General features: G+C 37.8%; 2 protein-coding genes across 6 annotated transcripts in view; both read right to left on the bottom strand.

Annotated features, from left to right (window-relative positions):
- Positions 1-5,520, bottom strand: part of sorbs3 (sorbin and SH3 domain containing 3) — a 60,170-nt gene extending 54,650 nt beyond the window's left edge. For 4 of the 5 annotated variants that reach the window (XM_058784561.1, XM_058784564.1, XM_058784566.1 and 1 more), the window contains exons 1-2: positions 5,453-5,520; positions 2,569-2,747 (exon numbers count right to left, since the gene is read on the bottom strand). The gene's annotated coding sequence lies outside the window, so the exon portion shown is untranslated. Of the gene's footprint in view, positions 1-199; positions 2,748-5,452 lie in introns of all 5 variants that reach the window. The other variant, XM_058784563.1, reaches the window with a different exon arrangement.
- Positions 5,521-6,005: 485 nt separating this feature from the next.
- Positions 6,006-9,211, bottom strand: LOC131545909 (E3 ubiquitin-protein ligase NEURL3-like). The gene is made up of 4 exons (XM_058785124.1): positions 9,074-9,211; positions 7,741-8,241; positions 6,485-6,637; positions 6,006-6,397 (listed from the first exon to the last, which is right to left on the bottom strand). The coding sequence occupies exons 1-4, from the start codon at positions 9,090-9,092 to the stop codon at positions 6,219-6,221; spliced, it is 852 nt and encodes a 283-aa protein (XP_058641107.1). The 5' UTR covers positions 9,093-9,211; the 3' UTR covers positions 6,006-6,218.
- Between the last annotated feature and the right edge of the window lie 8,509 nt (positions 9,212-17,720).

The following is a 17,720-nucleotide window of genomic DNA, read 5'->3' as shown; positions in this document are numbered from 1 at the left end:
TCACACCCTGAAAGCAAACAAGTAAATCCTCACTGTCTGAGCCCCAGCATGCATCTCCACAAATGTTACAGCAAGATAGAAAAGCTGAAAATCACGTTTAAAAACCAGCATGAAACAGACCAGCAGTGAGGAGCAGAAGCATAGAGTTGAGTAAAAGAGAGACATGAAGTTTGAGAAGAACTGCGAGATGGGTTTTTACCGTAAGGAGATGTTTCCCTGGAATGAGCAGCACAGAAAGCAGCAGAGAGAGGGAACGGATTACAGCCCGTTCTGTTTCTGCTGGGAGGGCGTTTGCAATTTACTGTGATTCTGTGACTCAGCCTTTGTCCGTGTGTGTGTGTGTGTGTGTGTGTGTGTGTGTGTACTCCATTCTGGGCAAGCCAGGATCATACATGAAACTCTCTGTGCCTAAGGAGTCCAAAGCTCTGTAATAGTTTCCATCCCATACTCACACACACACACACATGCACAGCTGGAAATAATAGACAGTCCCATGCAGGCTGAGGAGAAACACCCACTTGTATGTTAAAATCAAAAGAACAAATGAGTACATTTCCCTTCCCGCACACACAGACGGCCTGTTTGATCTGCAAATACATCAGTTCATTGGAGGATAGATACTCTCTTTATGTCTCTATGACATACTATAATCTCATTTCTTCATGCCTGCTCTACTTCGAACAGGATTGCAACCTCAGGGCTTCCTTCAGTCACTGTCAGTAACAAAGCAAAACATGCCAGGTGAACTGGAGATGTGCCCTCTGCTGGAGCATGAGATGTCAATCAAATAACATCACTAAGTCCTTCTAGTTCAGCCACACAACATGCTATTTCCACAGGCAATGATGTTTAGAGGTCACTGATGTCCATTAAATTAGAGGACACTTAACTGGGCTGACCGGCTAAAATGAGGCACTCGACATCAACCTAAAAAGCACATTTCAAATTACTGTCTAAGGTTGTAAAAAGAAAAAGTCTTGACTTCCGCCTGTTTTCCTTAAAGTGGTGATGTGTGATTCAAGAACGAGTCAGATTTTTTCAGTGAAATGTTTAAAATAAGTGCTGTTTAATAATCATTACAAAACATAGCAAACTTTCAAAAGATTTATCTTGAACTCGGTCATCGGTCGTGTATAAACCTGCATTAAACTATTTAACAATCAATTAAAAAGAAATTTCTACCTGTGTGATATTATGCTGTATGCTGGCAGCCGTTTGGAAAATGGATGGATGGATGTTTCAGCTGCAGACGCCATCTTCAGGCAAGACACGGCACGACCCACATAGTGCATTTTGGGTATTCTCTAGCCGTTGAGTGTACATCGGTTGTACACTCGTTATTGTGGGTCATTATGGGATTGAGTGCGCTCAATAACGTCCACTATGGTTTCAGAGACCACTACAAATGGCTGTCCTCTCAAATAGTCTCAATAGTCATCTATTTAAAGGGATAGTTCACCCAAAAATGAAAATTGTGTCATTAATTACTCACCCTCATGTCGTTGCAAACCCGTAAGACCTTCGTTCATCTTCAGAACACAAATGAAGATATGTTTGGAACGACATGAGGCTGAGTAATTAATGACAGAATTTAAATTTTTGGGTGAACTAACTATGAGATTAACTGTAAAATTGAGGTTAAACTGCAAAAACACTTTCTCAAAAAGTAATTTTCACACCCATTAGACAAAACCACGGTATTATCACATGTACTGCACACTTCTGAAGAAATCTTTATCACAGTTTTATTCCAGGGAAAAGAGGTTTGAAGTGGATGAGATTATTCATCCCTATTTACCCACACCACCTTCCTTACCTCATATCTCCCAATGATATGCAAATAATGTAATAAGCAGTTAAATGGGTCACAAAAAAACTGTCATTCAAATAAATAAAAAGCCTGTTATAGCCTATTATATGATATGATAATTGTTGTAACTACATTACCATTCAAAAGTTTGCAATTGAGAAATTAATATTTAAACTTTTTACCTGTGATGGCAAAGCAGTTACTACTCAATAACTGTCAACTAGGAAAAACCACGTACATGAAAAAAAAAAAAAAAAAAATGAATGTGCTGATTTGTTTTTTCAGGTGATGAAGTTACACTTGGATTTCTTGCAGGTCACTGTACTCTTTCTAGTCAGATTTTTTTTTTTTTTTTTTTTTACAACCAAACACATTTGTTCATCTTACTCTTTTTTTAATAGATGAAGGCCGCTCTATACATGATTGGCAAACTGAATCTAACCGGCTCGTAGGTGACTCAGATGAACAAGAACATGGGAAGTATTTTGAGGACCAGACTTCTGACTGGTGCGATTCAACAATTCAAACCAAACACCAGCTTCATTTACAACAGTCAAGAGAAAACTCTCAGTCAGATGCCACTGGACTTTGCTCAGTTTTATACATGCTTGGTGAATAAACCAATTCTTTTTTCTTTTTCTTTTTCAAAGAAACAAACATGCCTTTGTGAGTCCAAACCTTTGAATGGTAGTGTACATTAAGATATACAGACCATACAGAAGTACTAGAGTGTTTTATAGTGACCCAAAGACACTTACCGTGCTGCACATCTGCTGTTGAAGAGGATGTTTGTTTTCTTCATCAAACTGAGCTGCAATCTTCAGCTCACTATGTGTGTCATTCTCTGTCCCTCTCTCTCTGTACTGAGTCTCTCTGCGTTGACTCCGTGACTTTGTAAACCCTCCCTCACTTCTTTTCGCCTTCCTCAGGCCCTGTTCTGCCATCCAAAATAAATATTTAACAGTCAGACAACGTGATCAACAACCAAAGGTCACGTCCCACTCACTCCGCCTCTCTCCTCCCCTATTTTTATGATTTTCCCACCCTTATAACTTAGTTTCTGGGGTTTAACTGGAACTATGATTTAATGCTGATGGCCGACTCATTAGACTTGTTGCACACTGCAGATACAAATGATACAAGAAAGTACAACACCAAAGATCTGCATTAGGCTTAGAATAAGTCAGTATTTCACATCATTTAGTCACTGCATTGATGGCCCTTTGTGCATTTAATATTTGATCATTTCACCTGAACTCAACAAACGGAATCATGGTATATTTTATTATTAAACATTTGTATTCATTTGATTTATCATATTTTTTAAATGTACTTCTTCAAATAGCTTAGAATCAGGCAAAATTTGTGGGAAAAACGAATCATTTGAAAAAGTATGAACATGGTCTACACGTAAGCAAGATTTAATATGTTAAAATGTTTGGTTTAACAAATAGGCCTAGATTGTATATACACTGAACAAAATTATAAACGCAACTTTACACAGTTATTGAAGAGGAGTGGACCAACATTCCACAATCAACAACCTGATCAACTCTATGCGAAGGAGATGTGTTGCACTGCGTGAGGCAAATGGTGGTCACACCAGATACTGACTGGTTTTCAGACCCCACCAATACAGTAAAACTGCACATTTTAGAGTGGCCTTTTATTGTGGCCAGCCTCAGGCACACCTGTGCAATAATCATGCTGTCTAATCAGCATCTTGATATGCCACACCTGTGAGGTGGATGGAGTATCTCGGCAAAGAAGAAGTGCTCACTAACACAGATTTAGACAGATTTGTGAACAATATTTGAGAGAAATAGGCCTTTTGTGTACATAGAAAAAGTCTTAGATCTTTGAGTTCAGCTCATGACAAATTGGGGCAAAAACAAAAGTGTTGCGTTTATAATTTTGTTCAGTGTATATATAAACCTGGTTTTGTTAACAGATATGCATCACAAATTATAAGTTTATGCTAAAGCTGTGTAATCCAAATGAATGACTTCAGACTTTTAACTCAAAACTCTTTGTGACAACTAGCCCCGGTGTTATTTCGACTGGTTTAAATATTATGTATTAGGGCCTACCATTTCAAAACGATAATATCAAAATAAGCATCATCCTGAGATAATTTTTCCTTGTATTTCTCAATATTCCCTAAAATCTTAAGCAAACTATGGTATTTAAACATCAAAAAGCCAGAAACTAACAAACTAAACCAAATATAGCACTTTCTCTTATTAGTACACACTGCATTTCTCGCGCCCAAATCCGTGATTCCTCTTCTCCACCCTTCCTGACTGTGTTCAACTTATTATTTTAAAGGAAAAAGCTCACTCATGTTTACATTTAGACTTTCTCTGCAGCACTGCAGCAATATTCATATTGATGAACACTGAACATGAACGTCGTAAAACAATTTGGATAAGAATCAGGGCTGGACTGGGACAAAAAATCGGCCCTGGCATTTTTTGGTCCTGGTGGCCCACCACCATATATACAGTATATCATATACACTACCATTCAAAAGTTTTTGAACAGTGAGATTTTTCATTATTTGTTTTTTGAAAGAAGTCTCTTCTGCTCACCAAGTCAAAATACAGCAAAAACTAATATTGTGAAATATTTTTACTATTTAAAATAACTGCTTTCAATTTGAATATATTTTAAAATGTAATTTATTCCTGTGATCACAGCTGAATTTTCAGCATCATTACTCCAGTCACATGATCGTTCAGAAATCATTCAAATATTCTGATTTGCTGCTCAAAATACATTTATTATTATTATTATTATTATGTTGAAAACAGCTGAGTATAATTTTTTTTTCAGGTTTCTTTGATGAATAGAAAGTTCAGAAGAACAGCATTTATCTGAAATAGAAATCTTTTGTAACATTATAAATGTCTTTATCATCATTTTTGATCAATTTAACGCATCCTTGCTAAATAAAAGTATTACTTTCCATAATTTATTTCCCAAAAAACAAAACAAAAATTATACTGACTCCAATCTTTTGAATGGTGTATTGTATAATGTTACAAAAGCTTTTTTATTTCAGATAAATGCTGATCTTTGGATCTTTCTATTCATCAAAGAATCCATTAATAATAATAAATATTTCTTGAGCAGCAAATCAGCATATTAGCATGATTTCTGAAGGATCATGTGACACTGAAGACTGGAGTAATGATGCTGAAAATAAGTCTTTGATCACAGGAATAAATTACATTTTTAAATGTATTCAAATAGAAAGCAGTTATTTTAAAAAGTAAAAATATTTCACAATATTACTGTATTTTGGATAAAATAAATGCAGGCTTGGTGAGCAGAACAGAATTAATCTAGTTGTTTTGGATAATAAAAAAACGTCAGGTTTGACAATATCGTGTCTTTTCGAATTTAAATCTGGATTTATTCGCATTGGCCCGTGGAAACCTCTATGAACACACTTGACATGACTTGGCCAAAAAAAATCGCGGTGGACGAATTTACGTTTTATTAAAAAGTGTTCTGCACTAATGTCGCGCGCACACAGGATAGATGCCTGCCTCCGGTGCGAGTCCCTATCAAGCACTTTACCGATTCAACTGCTCTCCTCTCCTCCTCCTGCCTGGCTCTTTAGCCCGCATCACTCACCGCAGAGCAAGCCTGTTCTTGATAAAGCTGCAGTGAAAACGTGAGAAAAGCCGACGAGGAAGAAGTTTGGGTGAAGCGTTCTTTATATGCGGAGCAAAACACTTTATGACTCCGTCTGTAGCGCATTGTGATTGGGTGGTTTACGCTGTCATTACAGGAGACAAACCAATGGGCCACTGGCTGCTCGTAGTCCCTGCGTGATGGTCCTTGGCAAAAAAACAAACAAAAAAGATTCTGTCGGCCCCTTCAGTGCGTCGGCCCACCGGGAAAATTCCCGGTATGCCCGATTACCAGTCCAGCCCTGATAAGAATAACTATCAACAAACTTTCTAAACGTTTCTTTTGTGTTGCTGGGAGTTTCTGTTTTCCTATCAAATACAGACACCTGGCGGAAATAAGCAGTAGTGCAAGACCAGCATAAAAATCAATCAAACAAACTGTTTACATAAAAATGTATTTAATACAAAATTTAAAAAAATTATATACATAAATATATATTTACATCATATTATTTACATTATAGATTTAGAACATCTCAGCATATGTATAAATATACATTTAAACATATATAATCAAAATAAAAATAATCATTCATTTAAATTCACTGAATTTATCCAAAGTGACTTTCGAAACGGAGTAAAAAAAAAAAAAATACAACATCTTCACAGTGCAGTGACAGATTTGTACATTACAGCAGCACATAAGAGCTTAAAATACATTCAATATACATTCAACAAACTAGCCACTACTTGAACTGGGAAGAAAGCTAGTGGTCATATGGATGGTAGGAACCCAAGGGCTGACGACACAGAGGACAGGTCCCAAACGTCATGTGAACCCTCATGGCGCATGGAGTACACACACATTTATGACCGCAGCTCAGACGATAGTTTGCCACACAACTGCAACACACCACACACTCCTCACAGTCTGGAGCTTCGTGATCTAAAGCAAGAAAAGAGAAGAGTTTAGGTGGTGAAATTATGTGTACTAGGCCATAACAGAGCTGCCGTGCGCTTGTCTGATTCTCACCTGTGTTGTCAAGGTGATGGTTTCTCAGGTTTCTCTCTTCCAGCATGCTCATTCGTTTCTTTCTCTCCGGAGTTTCTTTATCTTCAGTGTGTTTGATGTGTGTGAGAGCAGGACAGGACCGACTGGTGAAGATCCAGCGCTTCATTTTGGAACCTATATACACAGACCACATCAACCGTTAGACAAAGACAACTCAAAACAACAAGCTTTTCTTTATGATGATGCTTGAGTGTAGCTTTAATTCAGAGGTTTTCAAACTTGGGGACGCAAGGGATCCATGAATAAGATTTTACTAAATGTATTTTTAGAGCTGTCAAAGTTAACTGGTACATTTAAGATACTAATGAATTTGTTTGTTGTACATGACTTATTTATTTTACAATCACATTCACAATATTATTATTTATATCTTATTATTATCTGTTAATAATTAATATTACTACTAATAATCTTCATAATCTATCTTTTTTTATTATTAATTCAGTACTATTATTATATTATGCTTTCTAAAGACTGGTCAGAAATCATGAGGTTAATTGAGATTATTTTATTCTACTCTATGTTAATCTCAAATATTATGACAATTCAATAAAAAGTACAGTCTTCTAGATTATATTTTAACAATTTTCTTTACAATGACAATATAAACATTTTTTTTTATTAATCCTTAATAATTAATCCTAAATTAATTTGCTGTTTTCATAATATTTTTTGCACACTGCATAAATGGGTTTTTCATGAATATTATGCATTTGTATTTTAGGAAAGGGGCTTGACTTTAAGGCATCATATCGGTGGGAAAAAGTTTGAAAACCCCTGGCTCTTTTTCTTACAGATAAATATAGCATGATTTGATATAACATCATACTTTAAACACATACCACAAAAATAAAAAGATATACTTTGTGTGTGTGTGTGTGTGTGTGTGTGTGTGTGTGTGTGTGTGTGTGTGTGTGTTAAAGGGATAGTTCGTCCAAAAATGAAAATTCTGTCAGCATTTACTTGCCCTCAAGTTGTTTCAAACCTGTATGAGTTTTAAATAAAACCCATGCATTGGAAGTCAATGGGTACCGTCAACAGTTGCCGCCCACATTCTTCAAAATATCTTCTTTTGTGTTCAACATAAGCAAGAAACTCATACATGTTTGGAACAGCTTGAGGGTGGGTAAATGATAGAATTTTCATTTTTGGGTGAACTATCCCTTTAATCCAGTCAGAGCACAATAGATCAATAAATGACCGATCAGAAGCCTCACCAAGCATCGTGACCGCCGTGGTCCGCCCGTAGACGTCGATCATCGCCCAGACGGGCCACTTGGGGTTCAGGGTGGTCTGCTTGGTGTGTGTCCTGCCATCAGAGCTTTGTATCCTCAGACCGCCATTCTTCTTCAACATGAAATTAATCTCTGAGTCAGGGCGACAGATGTGCTCTGGGACTATCACTGCGGCGTACAGCGGAGAGTCGGTCAGGTCTGGGATGGCCAGAGGGGGTAAAGTTGTCTGCTCGGGTGAAACATGAGTGAATCCGAGCCGCAGCGCTCCGTGCCAGGCTCCGCCGCAGCGCTCGATCCGCAGGCGCAGCTTCTCCTCGGTCTCCACCGGTCGCCCGCTGAAAGTCAGCCCGTGGCAGAAGGACGAGTCGTCCCTGGACACCCGACGCTCGCCGTCACTCAGCGTTATCAGACGACCCTTCACGTCTGAGTGGAAGGAAATCGCTTTCAGGCTCCACCGCGTGTGACACACACACTTGACTTTCTCTGGAGGAGAAACAAGACAAGTCTGGCGTTACAGACGCATCTAAGAGGCGTGGCTCTCTCTGTTTTGATTCATCGGTCTCTTTTGCAACTTTCGTTAACACGGGACTTTCCCAATTCGCGAATCATTCTTTTGGTCCAAACGACTCGGGAATCGAACTGATCTGAGCGCCTCTCGAGTCAATCCTCAATGAACTAAGATTGAACTAAAAATGAACTAACAACAATTGTTGAATACATTTACGACGTGACGGTTTTATAAACACATATGTGAAACAGAGTTGGTTTGATTCTCAACCAAAAGATTTAATGTAAATTCAATTTAGGTTCTAATTGACACGAATCATGTCTGCAACAACCTGAAGTAGGATACATGAAATTACAATCAACACACGTATTAATAAAACTTCAAATGTGATAAATGTATGTTTAATTAAGTTCTCTGATTCTCTGAAACGGACTGTTCGAAAGAACCGATTCATGGAACACAGCACTAAAGCTTTATAGCCTCTAGAGGCCGCTACTCACTGACAAAATCACTATGTTTAGTGAAGTTTCCTTGTGCATGATAATGATAATTACATATTATTAACACATAATATAAAATTTAATCTAATTATTCATTGACGATGTACTGGTATGCATTAGCCTACTGTAAATTCATTTGTTGGTTAACTTTCTTAAAACAAACAAAAATAACTTAATTTTAACTTGCAACTTGCAAAGTTACATTTTTATATACCAACATTATTCTCTTTAAACTTGACATGCTCTTTTTTATTAAGATACATTGCTTAAAAGTTAGGCCTACCATTTGCCTATTTCATCTTCTCACCTTTCTTTTTCTCTGTCATGCTGTTTTCTTAGCCAGCTCTTGGTATCTTCTTCAGTTCTTCTGTTTCTGTATCTAAGTGGATAGGGAAACTGTTGCTTTTTAAATGCACGTGCTGTAGTTTATAGCTAAACATTTCTCCTCATAGGATGAGGATCGAGGAGGGACTATTGAGGGCGGAGTCTGGAAAGTTACCTTGAAGATGACTCCTTTCCGCAGCAGTTAAAAACAAAAAAAATTACAGCAGTTGGGATTTTTTTTTTTTTTTTTCAACGTATTTAGTCATCCAAATGTTTTTGTGCGTACAAACGGGAAAGCAAAAGAAATTAGTTGGGAGCTTCAATGAGCATTTTTGATCATGTGGTTTTACAGTTTACCATTAGCAGTATGCTGCTATCTTCTGTTGTGCGAGTACTTTCACTTTATTTATTTATTTTTGTTTGATCCTTGTTTTTGATTTGTGTCATTTAAGAAACTGTAGTGATTTCTTTCATTGCAGAAAAGCTATCATAAATTCAGGAAAATTACATTTTGACAACCAATGAGTAAAACTCAATAAATTCAGTGTAAATTTTCACTTTGGATGCAGCCATTTCAATGAGCCATCAAGCTGTTCTCTAAAAGTAGCAATATTTGCTGGATTGAGGGTACTTTGGTTTGTGTTTTGCTGTTTGGTTGGTTTAAAGCTCTCCACTGTTTGGATAAGCAGTTAACAAATTCAGAAAGCTCACTTTCAGTTTGAGTATTTGAGTCAAGGTTACTGGTTTTATGATATAATATGCTCATTCAGTCTGCCATTCATTAATTTAATGACAACTTAAAATCATGACTTGTAATTATTTCATAGGGTAAATCTGGAAATGGAAATTTTCTATTCAAGCATTCATGCACACAATGCATTAAACAAACACCAATATATATATATATATATATACAGTGAGGAAAATAAGTATTTGAACACCCTGCTATTTTGCAAGTTCTCCCACTTAGAAATCATGGAGGGGTCTGAAATTGTCATCGTAGGTGCATGTCCACTGTGAGAGACATAATCTAAAAAAAAAAATCCAGAAATCACAATGTATGATTTTTTAACTATTTATTTGTATGATACAGCTGAAAATAAGTATTTGAACACCTGTCTATCAGCTAGAATTCTGACCCTCAAAAACCTGTTAGTCTGCCTTTAAAATGTCCACCTCCACTCCATTTATTATCCTAAATTAGATGCACCTGTTTGAAGTCGTTAGCTGCATAAAGACACCTGTCCACCCCATACAATCAGTAAGAATCCAACTACTAACATGGCCAAGACCAAAGAGCTGTCCAAAGACACTAGAGACAAAATTGTACACCTCCACAAGGCTGGAAAGGGCTACGGGAAATTGCCAAGCAGCTTGGTGAAAAAGGTCCACTGTTGGAGCAATCATTAGAAAATGGAAGAAGCTAAACATGACTGTCAATCTCCCTCGGACTGGGGCTCCATGCAAGATCTCACCTCGTGGGGTCTCAATGATCCTAAGAAAGGTGAGAAATCAGCCCAGAACTACACGGGAGGAGCTGGTCAATGACCTGAAAAGAGCTGGGACCACCGTTTCCAAGGTTACTGTTGGTAATACACTAAGACGTCATGGTTTGAAATCATGCATGGCACGGAAGGTTCCCCTGCTTAAACCAGCACATGTCCAGGCCCGACTTAAGTTTGCCAATGACCATTTGGATGATCCAGAGGAGTCATGGGAGGAAGTCATGTGGTCAGATGAGACCAAAATATAACTTTTTGGTCATAATTCCACTAAACGTGTTTGGAGGAAGAAGAATGATGAGTACCATCCCAAGAACACCATCCCTACTGTGAAGCATGCGGGTGGTAGCATCATGCTTTGGGGGTGCTTTTCTGCACATGGGACAGGGCGACTGCACTGTATTAAGGAGAGGATGATCGGGGCCATGTATTGCGAGATTTTGGGGAACAACCTCCTTCCCTCAGTTAGAGCATTGAAGATGGGTCGAGGCTGGGTCTTCCAACATGACAATGACCCGAAGCACACAGCCAGGATAACCAAGGAGTGGCTCTGTAAGAAGCATATCAAGGTTCTGGCGTGGCCTAGCTAGTCTCCAGACCTAAACCCAATAGAGAATCTTTGGAGGGAGCTCAAACTCCGTGTTTCTCAGCGACAGGCCAGAAACCTGACTGATCTAGAGAAGATCTGTGTGGAGGAGTGGGCCAAAATCCCTTCTGCAGTGTGTGCAAACCTGGTGAAAAACTACAGGAAACGTTTGACCTCTGTAATTGCAAACAAAGGCTACTGTACCAAATATTAACATTGATTTTCTCAGGTGTTCAAATACTTATTTGCAGCTGTATCATACAAATAAATAGTTAAAAAATCATACATTGTGATTTCTGGATTTTTTTTTTTTTTTAGTATGTCTCTCACAGTGGACATGCACCTACGATGACAATTTCAGACCCCTCCATGATTTCTAAGTGGGAGAACTTGCAAAATAGCAGGGTGTTCAAATACTTATTTTCCTCACTGTGTATATATATAATAAATAAAAATAAATAAAATCCTCTAATGTAAAGCATGAATAAAATGAAATAATTTCCTTCCTGTCTTGTTTTACAGTATGGATTTAAGTGTATGTTGCATTATTGTGTATTCACAGCAAGTTAGTTCAGACTTTAGCAGGTAACACAACAGTCAAAAAAGAAACTAAACCATGGTGTTGAGAATTAAGGCTCATAAAATGCATGACTGTTTATTAGTGCAATAATAATTAGTGATCATGCCTTTGTACTTTAATGTTTGAAGTAATCACGAGGAGTCAATTTCCTCAGGCAGGTGCTTTTAAACCTCCTGCATAAATTAAATACTCAGAAGAATGTAGACACACAGTTCTAATGAACATTCTAGCTACACCCTTTTCTAACAGGTGCACAAACCATGCACCATGAACATAAGCAGGCATTTAAGGTGGAGTACATCAAAGCAGGTAGGAAAGAGCTTGATTCCACAAACTCATGTTGAACACATTTGGGATGCTAAGACCCCATCTGCCAAAATCAGACTTCACTGGTGTTCTTGTGTCTAAATGCTACCTCAAATCTCTGCGGCCTTTACTGAAGAGTAAAAGCTATTATAGCAGCAAAGAGAAGATCAGCTCCCACTGTAGACGCTTTCAGTGGTGAGCAGGGGTCATCACAAACTGTGATGCACTGTGTGTTCTGACACCTTTCTACCATGGCCAGCATTAAGTTTTTCATTCATTTGAGCTAAAATAGCTCTTCTGTGAGATTGGACCAGACAGGTTAACTCCCATGTTCCCCACAAGTCTTGGCTTTTTTTGGATTCTCTGACCCAGTCATCTAGCCTTCACTATTTGGTCCTTGTCAAAGTCACTCAGATCTTTTAGCTTCAAGAACTGAATGTTCATTCGCTGTCTAATATATCGGCATATTCCATTGTAATGATACAAACATTAGTTAAATAGATAACTAACTTCAAAGACCAAGGGACTGCGGATGAAAATTAGCCAGTTTGGCTAGATCTGACACATTTTATATGTTGTCATGTATTATTAATGTGTATTTTCCCTCATTAAGTAAATAAATAAACAAACAAACAAAAAAAACATTTGATTTAGCTCATTGTGAACTTAGAGCTTCTTAATCAAGTGCACAGTTACAGGTCAAGGACGAGTCAGTAAAACTACCGTGGAGGTGTGAGTCAATGAATGGATGCCTTCTATGCTTTCGTTTCAATTCATAGAAGATGTGAATGATGTTGTGAAATATGCCTTTATTAATGCCCATAAAAGATACAGGCTGTATTTTCTGTAAAGCTCATCTATATAGATAAGCTTCATAGATGAAGAGCATAAGTTTATCACTAACAGAAGCTCAGAGCATAAATGTGGGGAAAGATATATGTATTTTGTGTGAGTATTCACAGAATATTGTTTGACTAAACTTATTCTTAAACAGTCTAGAACTGGGGCTGACCTGAGATCAGTTATAAACGCTCTGGTTTAATATATGTTGCCAGCAGAGAGAGAGAAGAAAAAAAAAAACTATTGTTTTATCTCACTTTGAAAAAGTGAAACTTTCATATATTCTTGATTCATTACATGTAAAGTAAAACATTTAAAAAGTTTTTTGTTTTAATGTTGATGATTAGAGCTTACATCTCATGAAAGTAAAAAAAAAGATCAATCAGGAAAGGATTTGCAAAACAGAAAAGTTCAAGTTCTTTAAAGTATGTTCATTTATGCACTCAATACTTGATCGGGGCTCCTTTAGCACAAACTCCAGCATCAGTGAGGTGTGGCATGGAAGCGATCAGCCTGTGGCACTGCTGAGGCACTATTAAGCCTTCAGCTTGTCTGGATTGAATCGACTGTTTCTCATCTTTCTCTTGAAAATATCTCATAGATTCCATATGGGGTTCAGGTCAGGCATGTTGGCTGGCCAATCAAGCACAGTAATATCATGGTCAGCAAACCACTTGGAAGTGGTTTTGGCACTGTGGGCAGGTGCTAACGTCCTGCTGGAAAAGGAAATCAGCATCTCCATAAAGCTTGTCAGCAGATGGAAGCATAAAGTGCTCCAAAATCTCCTGGTAGACGGCTGCATTGACTTTGGACTTGATAAAACACAATGGACCAACACCAGCAGATGTCACGGCACCCCAAATCATCACTGACTTCAGACACTTCACACTGGACTTCAAGCAGCTTGGATTCTGTGCCTCTCCAGTCTTCCTCCAGACTCAAGACCTTGATTTCCAAATGAAATGCAACATTTACTTTTATCAGAAAAGATGACTTTGGCCCACTGAGCAACAATCCAGTTCTTTTTCTCTTTAGCCCAGGTAAGATGCTTCTGACGTTGTTTCTGTTTCAGAAGTGGCTTGGTAGCCCTTTTCCTGAAGACGTCTGAGCGTGGTGACTCTTGATGCACTGACTCCAGCTTCAGTTCTCTCCTTGTGAAGCTCTCCCAAGTGTTTGAATCAGCTTTGCTTGACAGTATTCTCAGGCTTGCGGTCATCCCTGTTGCTTCTGCACCTTTTCCTACTCAATTCCTTCCAGTCAACTCTGCATTTAATATGCTTTGATACAGCACTCTGTGAACAGCCACCCCTTTCAGTAATGACCTTCTGTCACTTACCCTCTTTGTGGAGGGTGATTTAATGATGGTCATTTAATGAAACTCAAATGTAAATATTCTAATGTTTTGAGATACTGGATTTTTGATTTTCATGAGCTGTAAGCTCTAATCATCAAAATTAAAAAAATATATATTTTCTTATTTTTGTAGTTTCAAACTTTTTAAAACTTGAACTTTTGCTCTAATTATGACTGTCCACAATCAAACATGTGAGACTGTATGGATTTCATGTAAGTGAACAGTTTCATCATCTCATTCTGGGAATTTCACAGGATGCAGATGCAAACGGGCTATTGTCTCTGAAATGTTCCAAAGAACTAGTCTACTGATTTCCTGTCATAGGTGTGTCCTTACTGCACTCTTAAAAATAAAGGTGCTTCAGGATGCCATAGAAGAACCTTTGTCTAAATGGTTCCATAAAGAAACTTTAACATCTGAAGAACCTTTCTGTTTCACAAGTTTATGTATTTCTTAACTATTCTTAAGAAATACATAAACAGATGAGAAACAAAATAGTTTACATGTATCAGTCTGGAAAGGGTTATAAAGCCATTTCTAAGGCTTTGGGACTCCAGCAAACCATGGTCAGAGCCATTATCCACAAATGGAGAAAACTTGGAACAGTGGTGTACCTTCCCAGGAGGGGCTGGCCTACCAAAATTACTCCAAGAGCACAAAGACGACTCATCCAGGAGGTCATAAAAGAACCCAGAACAACATCTAAAGAACTGCAGGCCTCACTTGCCTCAATTAAGGTCAGTGTTCATGATTCAACAATAAGAAAGAGACTGGGCAAAAACAGCATCCATGGGAGACTTCCAAGGCAAAAGCCACTGCTGACCAAAAAGAACACAAAGGCTCGTCTCACATTTGCCAAAAAATATCTTGATTATCCCCAAGAATTTTGGGCAAATATTCTGTGGACTGATGCGACAAAAGTTTAACTTTTTTGAAGGTGTGTGTCCCGTTACATCTGACGTAAAACCAACACAGCTTTTCATAAAAAGAACATCATACCAACAGTCAAACATGGTGGTGGTAGTGTGATGGTCTGGGGCTGCTTTGCAGCTTCAGAACCTGGATGACTTGCCATAATTGATGGAACCATGAATTCTGCACTCTATCAGAAAATCCTGAAGGAGAATGTCCGGCCATCTGTTCGTGACCTCAAGCTGAAGCGAACTTGGGTTCTGCAGCAGGACAATGATCCAAAACACACCAGCAAGTCCACTTCTGAATGGCTGAAGAAAAACAAAAAGAAGACTTTGGAGTGGCCTAGTCAAAGTCCTGACCTGAATCCTATTGAGATGCTGTGGCATGACCTTAAAAAGGCGGTTCATGCTCGAAAACCCTCCAATGTGGCTGAATTACAACAATTCTGCAAAGATGAGTGGGCCAAAATTCCTCCACAGCGCTGTAACAGATTCACTGCAAGTTATCACAAACGCTTGATTGCAGTTGTTGCTGCTAAGGGTGGCCCAACCAGTTATTAGGTTTAGGGGGCAAGCACTTTTTCACAAAGGGCCATGTGGGTTTGGATTTTGTTTTCCCTTCATAATAAAAAACTTCATTTAAAAACTGCATGTTGTGTTTACTTGTGTTATCTTTGATTAATATTTTAATTTGTTTGATGATCTGAAACATTAAAGTGTGACAAACTTGCAAAAAAATAAAAAATCAGGAAGGGGGCCAACACATTTTCACACCACTTGTATACCTTGGATATACTGTATGTAGTGTCAAACGGCAAAGGAGTAAATCTTTGGCACATCTTGAGTGGAAATTTCACGTCTGTATATTCCAGGGAAACCACATTCACAGATCCAGTCACCCTGCTCTATCTGCAGCCTCTGGAGATCTGCCATCGTTCTGCATGATGAAATCGAAACACAAAATTAAATTGATTCCAGTTAAAAAGGGCGAAGATCAATGGATTGATGAAGAAATGGATAGAAACCTTTTGTAGTTTGTCCTGAATGTCAGCATCTTAACACTTTTGTAGATAAGGTCTGCATTCCGGGAAGCCATCATCCTCACACTTGTCAAAAATGTTGTTTATGCCCATTAAACGTGTTTCTTTCTTGTCTATTAAAATTAAACCTGTAATACTACAAGATACAGGTGAACAGAACAAATCTTTCTTGCTTACATTATCACCCTCTGTCTTCTCATGTTAAAGCCGTTAATGCTTGCAAGATGTGTGATAACCATAAAATAATTATATACATATATATTAGGGGTGTAAACGATACACGTAGGTCTATTCGTATTGAACCGTTCGGTTTTCGGTTCGGTTCGGTTCGGTATGGTAACGATTCGTTGGACAAATCTTATTACAGCATATTATCCTATTAGGTTAGACTAGTGCGTGTGAGCATAGAGAGTGCGTTCTTTCACTGCATGATTCAGTCTATTAAAATGCATTTAGAATGATCACAAAATTCAAGATATGGGGGCAGAAAATATTTACACAATTTCATATAGTTAATCACTATCACAGAAGAGTGCTGTTTTTCTCTCCAAAAATCAGCATGATTACAAATTATTTTACAACAGTTCAATAAGCAAGAAGTTAATTAATAGACTTACGTTTTAGACACCATATTGCCTGTTTTGCTCAATTTCGCCAACAAAATTAATCCAAACACAGCCACAGCACTGTTTTGCGTCTCTGAACAACGTGACGGCGTTTCGCTCCTGAATGAATCACCGTTAAATGATTCGGTTCAATCGCAATGACTCACTTGTTAACAGTGACTTGCTGCCACCTACTGGCGGTTTTAATTTCATATTTAAAGTATCTTTTAATTTTTTATTAACTTTAAACATCATTTGCCAACGTTTTATGTTTAAAATATCAAAACATTATTTATGCATTTGTAACTGCAGGTTAAAGCGTTGCATGTCTCTCTGAGCTGCATTAAACAGTGTGTAAATGCATCTAAATGCCATTCAGATGCAACTTCTGTTACCTCTGCATTGCATGAATTTTGTCAATACTCCATTTGCTTGGTAACAGCCCAAATGTCTTATTGACTGACTGATTAAATGTAAAAAAAATTTTTTTTAAAAAAGACTCAAAAGGTGATGCACACTTTTACAAAAAAAAAAAAAAAAAAAAGGCGTTATAAAGGTACAAAAGCCCATAAAAGCTAAAAATAAATTTAAAGATTAGTCTGCTACATGATGTTACGACCCTTGGCTCAAGGGAAGCAACAAAACAAGGGACACACGTAAACCAAAGTATAAGCTCAAAAGTAATGTTTATTTAACTGAAAATCAAACAACATTAAATATAATGAAAGTAATTAAAGAGAATAACAGTATCCCTGTAGTCATCAGTTAAGTCAGTGTGTAAAGCAAGATGCATGGTTGAAAGTGTAATACAATGTTGAAGATAAAATGTAAGTGCAGAAAGTAACAAAATACGTCGCAAGCAACGTCCAACACAAAGTCCAAACAAGTCTCTCTCCAAGTCTC

This window comes from Onychostoma macrolepis, chromosome 08 (assembly GCF_012432095.1).
Source record: "Onychostoma macrolepis isolate SWU-2019 chromosome 08, ASM1243209v1, whole genome shotgun sequence".
Classification (NCBI taxonomy): Eukaryota; Metazoa; Chordata; class Actinopteri; order Cypriniformes; family Cyprinidae; genus Onychostoma; species Onychostoma macrolepis.
This window is presented reverse-complemented; position numbering and strand designations above follow the sequence as displayed.